Below are 9,963 nucleotides of genomic sequence, written 5' to 3'. Positions count from 1 at the left end.
AGCTTTTACTGGTTTCCAAAACACCCCTGACAAGAACTGCAATTTGTTTCTCAAAGCGAGGACTCTCTGCAATTTCTTAACTGATTTTGAAACATCCAGTCCTCAGAATAAAGAGGAAATACTGATAAATGACAACCTATAACTAAACTGAGCAGTTCAACTGGTCTCCCTGCTGACACTGAGTACCAAACCCATGCTGATCCTGCTTCATATTACATGTATAAAACACATAAGTAATTAAGTTAAACACTGAAACTGCATAAATATGTATATCTTTTTAAATATGTTATAATACACATAGCCACCCAGCTTTTATATGACATCAGTTTTGCCCTTCTGAACATTTACTTGACTTAAAAAAAAACACACACTCACACACAAACAGTTAATCCATTTTTTAATAGATTATACAATCAAAAATAGGGAAACAAGAGTTAAGTTGAAAGGTAACTGAACATTTCAGTAATGCTTATCAATACTATTCCAAATGCTGTCAAACTCTGTGCCGCAGTCAGTTCCCTCCTCTTTCCACAAAGAAAAAAAAAAGACAATAATTCACATAGGCTTTGGCCCAGAGCTGACAGGCATTATGGACATGGAACACCCTTCAGTACTGACTGCTTGATGGTAGTGTATGTTTATGGGTGTGGGTTGGTTGTCGTAGCGTGTTCACAGTTTATGTATCTGGGAATTATTCAAGTAAAAATGACTTGGAAGAATTCCTTTGGCATGTGCTGTCTTCACTGCCCTGAAATTAACAGTGTGGCAATTTCAATACACATAATACTCCATTGCCACCTATTGTCAATCACTGCTCGGTTGTTCCTTCAGACTGCCATGGCTATTTGCAAAGTACACTAACTACCATGTCGTCATAGCTTCAAGGAACACACGCCATAACCCATTTCAAGAATATGGATACTGCGACAACATTGCAAGGAAATCTGGAATATTAACAGGACACATGGCTTATTAACTTTTCTTTTTTTTTGGTCACTGTCTGTGTAGTGTGACTGAGGCTGGCAGGTTTATTTCCTCCTGACTGAGTGTTATTTTAATGCATGGGCTTATTTTAAGAAACATCCAAGTACATCCCAAGTTGTGTAGAATAAAAATAAGAACTGAAATTATGAACGCAAGCTTTTTCTCAATAAAAATAAATTCAACATTAGTAATCAATTTCTTTTTAAAAAAAAAAAAAAATTACATTTGCACTTACATAAAATAAAAATATCAAATAATGTATGTAACACCCCACAGTAAAAAGTGTCAGGGGGGAGGGGTGGGGGCAAAAAACCCCAACAGTTGTCGGCCGACAGATCAGACCTGGGTTGTATAAAGGCTGTTGTTGAGGCACCTTCACATATCAGCCAAATGAATGGCCTGAAAATAACTACTATGCATATTTAGCATTCTGTTAAATGAGTTAAATAACTGCAAAAATAAATCAATCTGGATCAAGACAAAAACAATAAAAGTTTGGTACCGATATTTCATTTTAGCAAATCATTTTCCAAATTCTAAAAACACCAGCAAAATCCACACTTAACATCTATATTCCCTCACTTCATGTTGAGATATTAATGTTAATCTAATCTCATGACAAAATGAAAATGTTATGCCAAAGTGAAATGATTTTTTTTTTTTTTTTTAAGGTCTCTGGGTTAAGGCGCAGAAGAAAAACTTTCTTTTACATAGTTTCTTGCATTACAGGACACTTACAACACATACATATAACAAAGATGAAGTACCGTTTTAGTTCTGACAAGAAAAAAAACAAACATGTAGTGCATTCAATCTCTAGATAGACTCTCTTATTTTTTTTTTTATTATAGGTTTATAGCTAATGACTGCAACTGCAATTAATTAGACTGAAATCTACCAAAGTGCATGATGCATAATTTGTATTTTGTGTAGAATGTTGCGGTTATTGTTATCTCTGTCGGTTATTTCTGTGTTAGTTTTATAGTCAGGACGTAGTTTGTTAGGACATAAATGACTAAGTTATCTTTTAGAGGAGACGATTAAGGTTAAAACAAGAAGTAATATAGCTGAATTCGAGGTTGTTATTATTGTTGGCGCATTGATTTGGCTCATTGTTAGTAACGTTGGTCTATTAAAGTAGAATAGCACACCAGAAATGCAATTTATGATGGCCCGGTCTGTTTAAATGCGTACGATTATTTAGACAGTTACCCAACACTCTGACCTGATACAAGACTGATGTACACTCAGCTGCTTCTGCATTTCAATTAAAAGCTCATTTTGATTGCTTTGATCCCATACGCCTGTTTTTTTAAACATTAGAATATAGGTTCAATTTCTTATCCAAAAATCAAACAATATTCAGGTTTCTAAATTGTATTTTAAGGAGCTGTACATCAATATGAAACCACAGGAGCCAGGTTTACATCAATGCCTGTTTCTTGCTATTTAGAGGAGATGTTACATAAGGCTTAATAAGAGCTCAGAATGGGTACATTTTTAAAAGAACACAAGTACACCTTTATACAATCTCACATTCTCATGAAAAACGGTGCAGGACTGAACCCTGCACAGAAAACTAAAAGCAGTGCGTACGTCATAGGACATATTGCTAACTGCATCATTATATAATTGCATATTTGGGATTTAAGCTCATCATTTTGAAGTTAAAATGCCACTATCACTTTGGTTACCACATCCTGATGACTGGATACCAGCCTAGAATCCATCTCTCACTGACAGGCTGCAACAAACAAAAACAGCAACTGTGTGTCCACTTCTAAAACCAAAATTGATTTTTTTTGAGTATTAAATAAGCAACACATCCTCTGGTTTGTGCTCTTTAAAAACAGAATCATCCAATATCCTAATTAAGCAGAAATTTTTCCTGTCCACTTATTTTTATGTGCCGGTCGCATCAGTGTTAATTTCCTGTCTATAAATTTGCTTAAATTAAGATTTGTATAGTGAAGTGAACACAAGTAGGCTGTAGAATGAAAAAGTACTAAGTAGTTGACATGAAAATGTCTCACTGAAAGTGCCAAATTATTCCATTCAGTTAGCAAATAGCAGTCACAGACTTGGGTTGAGAAGTATAACCCCACTGTCTTCCCCACAATGTAGTAACAAGGAAATCAATTCATATCATACAAAAAAGAAACGCTGTGGCTTGGTGTGCATAGCATATACTGAAGGCATGATTTTTCCCTGCTTTATAACAGGATTTAGTGTCATATACTGTTAGTTATATCTTAGGTCTCCATCCGTTAATGAACTGCATCAGTTTCTTCACTTGCAGTTTGCTTAGCTTGAAGTCTTCGGACAAAATCTCCTCAGTGAGCTGCAGGAGTAAATTCCCATCAATCTTCTCAGAGACAAAAAGAGAAACAATGTCATCCGGCAGGCCGATAAATCTTAGAGATTTGGACACCTCTTCAATAGAGAGACCAGCCAGACTGGATGGGGGCTGCCACTGTGCAGTGGGAGAAGAAGATGAACAGTTAGGAGTTAATGGGTTAGTGGTGGGATTTATCTCTTTCGTGCCTTCCTCGTGTTGAGTAGGCGAGCAGTTTGAAGTGTCCTGCGTACTGTCGCAGATTGATCCAGACAAGAAATCCTTGCACCTCTTTATGGTGTTTGATTTCGGTGTTCTTGGCGGTAAGATGGGGCAAGAGAGGCTCTGCTTAGTGTTTGATTCTTCTATTGGCTTGTCTCTGTACATTTCCGAATTGTAACTCAAGGATTTGGTGCAGAACTGATTGAAAGAGGCTTTCTGCGAACTGAAGTCTTTACTGCTGTGCGCGTGCTCTCTGCCGTCAAAGTCGACGAGGCTGGACGTGCAGGTTTTCGCGGCGTTTGTGGATCTCTTCCTGGGGTAACTGTAGTAACTTCGGCAGCTGGATGGTAGAAATTCGTCCATGCTGCGCGATTCTCCTCCGCTGAAGTTATTCGGCCAAGACAACCTGGAGGACATCCTGTCTGACGGCAGGCTGGTGCTGGGCAAAATTGTGTTTGGCTCACTGGTGTTGGACTTACCCCAGTTGCAAGGGTAGCACGCTTGGCTTTGCTCTTGTGGGTCGGCCGCCTCTTGCTCACTTGCTCCAATACTAATGGAAAAAACATCAGATTATTTAATAGTAGAGGAGCAAATACAGGTTGTGGGATGAAGACAAACAGCAATATACTGATACTTTGGTATTCTTCTAAGGATTAAATGTTATAAACATGCTATGAAAAGGTTTTTAATTCTTACATGTTGTGGAGCCCAGAGGAATAATAGGAGAGGGTTGGACTTGGAGACCGTGTTTCCTGCTGTCGTGGTTTGGACAGGATGGGCACCGATGGCATCTGTTTCAAACTCCGTGGAGGAATCGGCGGGGCATTCAGAAGACGGCATTCTTCCTTCACCTAGAAAAGGTATTACCCCGACTTTAAAACTTGACAGGCAAAGCTAATATTTGCTTTAAATATCTGGAAAACTGGAGAATACTCACAGCTTCAGACTTGGGTGGGACTGGTGGTGGAGTAAGAGAGACATCTGAGCTAGCGGTCGCACCCACGGGACAAGTAACTGGGAACGACAGGGCCGCTGTTGTTCCGCAGCCGTTGTTGATGCCTCGGATTCCTTCGGTTAAAGAGGACTTCGGGACCTGGCCTCTCAAGTGATCCAGCCACAGCTCCTCATAAGGAACGTCCGACTTGTTGAGCGGTGACTGCTGGGTAGAGCTCTCCAGCAGGTCGGGGAAAAAGTGTTCGCTGTCTCCTGAGTCTGACGGAATGCTGTCGGAAGGCAAGAGAGTCCAATCTCCGCATAGCGTCATGCATCCCTGCAGGTTGACCTCGCTGTTGCCGTGCAGGTTGCTGCCGTACACGCACACGGACAGCCGGTGGAAGGACTGGGTGAGTTCGTCGCGGGCGTACGTCAAAGAGCTGGGGATCTGCATGTGGTTGGCGCAGCCGTTGGAGGTGCTGCTTCCCGCGCTGCTTCCGCTGCAGCTGCCGTTCCCGCTGCTTTTCTTCGGGCTCTTGCCGTCATCGTTCCAGTCGGTCCGCACGTCCCGCACTGCGCGAGAATAGTCGTCGATGTCAAACTGGTCCTGGCAGAAAGAGAACCAGCGGTACACCATGGTGTCTAGCCACAACTCTCCTTGGAGCAGCTCCTCTGGAATAATAAATCGAGGCATGGCCATGTGGAAGGGGAAGTGGGTGGGGATAATTTTGTTGCTTCTTAGAATGCAGCACACAACCACCGTCTTCGTCTGAATGTTGACCAATTTGTATCGGTGACCTTCCCGAATGAGATGGAGATCGTGCTGATTGCGGGGCGGACTGCCGGGTACCGTCACGTTGACCGGGAGACGGGTTTTCTCCACAATGTTCCTGATGGTGTGTTCGCCGTCCTGCATCTGAAGCTCCAGAGGGCTACAGGTGCTGAACCGGCCTTTGCACTGGAAAGGCAGGCTGATGCTCTCGTTGGTGCGGTGGTTCATGCAGATCAAGCAAGGCATCTTGCTTCGACCGATCTTACTGATGGAATTCAGTTTCCCGATCTTTTTGAAGATAGTGTTGAATCTTGATTTTTCTTTGGATGTCTTGGCATAGAGGATCTCAGCCTGGCCCATTAATGTCAGTTCATCACCGGTGCTTAGTGTAATATTGTAAACTTCTGTGTCTTCATTGCATTCCCCTGAAGCCATCTGTGAAAACATTACGTGTGGCGTAAGTACTAAAGAAATTAAAGAGCGCATTTCCACATCGTGATTTTGAAACCTCCAGCAGTACTTAAGTTGGTGCAGGAACATTTGCTTTCTTGTTACATTGAATCTTGTGTGTTGGTGCGGTTTCACAGCGCTAAACACCACTTACCACTGTGGCTTGAAGACTGTTATACCAGTTAAGCCTTAGAGGAAACTAAAACCAAAAACCACGACAAAGCTAGTATAGAGGTGGAAGTTTTAATGCCAAAGCTAAAGCTTTGTGGAACTGACTTTGCTACACCAAATTTACTGAAAACCTCCAGGCCATATCTAGATATCAGTATGATTTCTAGGTTTAACAGGAAATCTTATGAAATACCACTCATATCAGAGTTCTAGAGAAATAAATGAGTCAGAAAAATAATAATAACTTCCCAAAAACCACAACAAATCATTAAAAAAAACACTTCATCTGATTAGATATACCTTGACATTGAAAGTAATTTCTTCCATGACGTAAACCCTTTCAGGGAATGCTTTGGCCACCTCCTCCACGCTGTTGAAGTATTGCACAGGCTCCTTGACATCTCTGTCCTGTTCCAGCAGCTTAAACTGACCTAAAGCAGGAAAAGACATAACAGTCTCATTTATTGGATCATAGTCCCAAATTTCAGCAACCCACATCCTCCTTCGCATTGTCAAGATTATATGAAGCTGCTCAATATATTTGAGATATTCTTATTGTGAGGTAGTTTAAGAATTTGCTGTACCAAAACCTCTAGAAATTATTCTTTACTTTGACAGGAGATTAGTTTTAAGAAGCATCATAAAACAGATGCCCTAAAATTTAGAAGGGAGCATCTTTGCATGTGTGTACCTTCATAGTGAACCGGTATTTCAATTTTGGGTCCGATGACATAGTGTCCCTCCTCTAGGCTGTGAGCAGTAATAGTCGTCCACTGACGGCAGGAATGAATCAAGAGGTAGTCATTGTCTCTGAGCCCTTCAACCAACTGACCTGCAGGAGTGAAAACAACAACATCATTTACAAAGCAGAACATTGATCATACCTCACAGTCCAGGATATACAGTCAAAATATCAATGCATAATGAATTCACCAATTCACCATAACTTTTTGATGTATTTGTATCTACTTTTTTCATCAAAATCTTAACTGTCACGAAACATTGACAACTGTCACGTAACACTATGCGACAGCCTACTTAACAGCTAAAGCCTGAGTCATGTGACAGCACTTAAATGAATCTATAACAATCATGGACTAGACTCATTAGCTCAAACAATTGATCATGATCTACTGTATAAGGAGTACCATGGTTACCGTTTCCCTGTTATATGTAGAGTGAGACATTTACAGGATGCTCCAACCAAGCAAAGGCATTGGATTACTCAGCAGTAAATCTATGGACTAATGACTAATGCTCTATAAGAAAAAGCAAGCACTTCTATTTAAAAGAGAGTGACACATGATAGGAAGATTAAGAACCAACAAATAATCACTGCTGATTTCATAATGGCTTATTTTCTTGTTTTTAGAGTACAGAATCAATTACTGGCATGATTCAAACCAGCTGTTGACCCTGACCCGTGAGTCATCTGTTTCATCATCATGTATCTTGATTGTGTCATCTAGTGTTGTTTTGCTTCAGCACATATTTAATTTCACTCTAAAGTCGCCCTCCACTCATAAAAATGTTTTTCTTCTTGTTCGTACGGTTGGATGTTTAAACTTCACTGTGCAGAATGATGAATGTGCACAGTCTGTTTTAACATTCATTTGCTAAAAGTGGAAAGTTTCCCTGGGCATACCAGGCGGAGCAGGATTTGTTAAATTATAACTAGTTGGTAAAGTGTAATCCTGGGTGTGTTTATCCAACGTGCACCAGTGTGAGGTGGAAACTTGAAGCCTCCAGTGCATAAACACTGAGAATGGACTTTACAGTGAAATACATGATATGTTATACATTTTCATATTTATAGATTCAGGATTTTCATAATAGGTGAGAATGAGTAGATGTCAATTTAAATATTTCAACAAGATAATATGTCAGACACAAATTTATTCAAAGTAGAGTATTTTACATACATCTTAAAACAACCTGACTGATACTGGATTTTTGGGGCCGATACTGATACCAATATTACAGGGTAACAAAAAATCTGATATCAATATATTGGGCGATAATGTTTTCTACAGAATTTGTACATAAGCACACATTTTTTGCAATGTGATAATCAAACACTTGTGATAAAGATATGCAATGAAGGCCATCAAAGTTTAACTATAACTGTTATTGTATAAAATTACAGTGCACTGAAACAATAAACTACACTGGGAATTTAATATTATAAATAACTATATATAAAACAAAAAATACAACAAACATGCTGCTTATATGACTTTAAAAAATATCGGTGCATAGCAGACAACATACATGCCGATAACAATTTATCTGTGATAGGTCAATATCGGCCGATAATATCGACTGACCAATATATCGGTCTAGCTCTAGCCTAGATGGGATATTTAGGTTAGGCCTTAAATTGAATTTAAGCATCGACTGGACAAAAACAAAGTTGACTACGTAGAAAACGGTTTAGGTCTGATACTCTTGTCACTTACATGATTTTTTTCTACATGTCATTCTGTTGCACATGTGCCTCTAATTTACGACATGCAAAGAGGTTCAGGCTATTTTAACAGTCTTGTAAAGTCTTAGCTTTGCTTTGTATCTCAAGTGTGCAGAATTGGAAATGTAAACATCTATATATAAAACTCAGTAAACATTAGCTGGTGAGATGTGTGATGCAATGTATAGACGTGCAAATGTTGAACCTGAATTAGGAGATGCAACCATTCCTGTGCTTTTCGTACAATTCTGTTGATAAATAATAAGATATACTGATAAAATCAATGCACAAATGTGTATTGCAAACGGATTGGCGTTAGTTTACCTTAGCAGCGAGCAAATGCTAGGTAAAAAAAGTGACTCACCATTATCCAGCTTGACGATTTGAGGCAACCTGTAAGCACTGACAAGTTGATCTAAGGGTAAGGACGTCGTGCTCCATGTAACATCTTTTAAATTGTTGTACAACATTGTTCCAAGCTCCATTTTGCTATCTTACTTTAGCCAACTGGAGGGCTAGCTCTGTGTAAACACGGTCACAAAAGGCTACAGCAAGCTAACCAACTGAATAATATACCTGCTCCCCATCTATAGCCTTGTACTCGCCACGTTTCTTATTAATTGTTGCATATTGTCCCTTTTCATTTGCCTCAGTTACGTATCATTTAGCTCCGTTGTCTGATAATGTTGCAGAGCCATGTTTGTTTAGCTACCAGCTAACTTACTGTTAGCCAGACGACTAACGGAAATACGTAACTTTTTCTAACAAAATAAGAGTTATTGTTTACTTTGGGGTACACGAATGTTTTCATCGCTGTGAAATGCTTCTATCACTGTAAAATAAGTTATAAATGATGTGTAAGAGTGCATGCCCTTGTGAGATGAATTCCTAAATTTCCCCTAGGGGATCAATAAAGTTTATATCTATCTATCTAGATTAAGTGTCAATCACAGACGATGTTTAGCTACAGTATCTACCGGAAGTTGTAATTTAACTATTAGACAGAATAAAGATCCATCACTTTTTTGGTAAATCATATTTCTGTATACTATTGAAATAGTTTAAAAGCCTATTGAAATACTTAAAAAGCATATTAAAGTCTAATTGTAAAGGTTTATGTGTGACTATTGTAGTTTTATACACTTTCTGTAATTAAACATTTAAAAACAATCTTATCAGATGGTCTGATAAGACTCATGTAATTTGTGTGTCTGGACATGTAGACTGTTCCACACAAACAGCAAAGGCCTGATCACCTTTGGTCACTAGCTAAGACCTGCAAGAACCAGCAGAGCACATTGACAGGATCATTTCCCTCAAAGTCAATCTATTCATTTATAGAGCACATTTAAAAACAACAAAGGTTAATCAAATAAATAACCTAATAAATATATTGTCTTCCACTGAGGACATGCTTGATGTACAACACCCCGTTTTTAATCCACAACCTGTTATTTTAAAGATAAGAAACTCTTAGGGGAAACTAACCAATACCACAATGAGATTAGATTTATTTAAACACAAACACACACATAAACTCTGAATTTCTATGCTACCTGTCAGAATCACATGGGAGGAAAAAGGAGCAACCATTGGGCCTAAAAGAGTGGTGGTGGCGTAAATCTACTG

The 9,963-nt window shown here is 39.2% G+C and overlaps 1 protein-coding gene across 1 annotated transcript; it reads right to left on the bottom strand.

The window, feature by feature from the left end:
* Window positions 1–380: 380 nt before the first annotated feature.
* Window positions 381–9,241, bottom strand: garem (GRB2 associated, regulator of MAPK1). Its single transcript, XM_062441797.1, has 6 exons — window positions 8,699–9,241; window positions 6,559–6,699; window positions 6,168–6,298; window positions 4,479–5,681; window positions 4,238–4,392; window positions 381–4,091 (listed from the first exon to the last, which is right to left on the bottom strand). Exons 1-6 carry the CDS (start codon window positions 8,817–8,819, stop codon window positions 3,230–3,232), a joined length of 2,613 nt encoding a protein of 870 aa, XP_062297781.1. The 5' UTR covers window positions 8,820–9,241; the 3' UTR covers window positions 381–3,229.
* Window positions 9,242–9,963: the final 722 nt, after the last annotated feature.

The sequence above is a fragment of the Scomber scombrus genome, chromosome 20 (assembly GCF_963691925.1).
Source record: "Scomber scombrus chromosome 20, fScoSco1.1, whole genome shotgun sequence".
Lineage (NCBI taxonomy): Eukaryota > Metazoa > Chordata > Actinopteri > Scombriformes > Scombridae > Scomber > Scomber scombrus.
The sequence above is the reverse complement of the archived record's forward strand: the minus strand, read 5'-3'. Positions and strand labels throughout refer to the sequence as shown.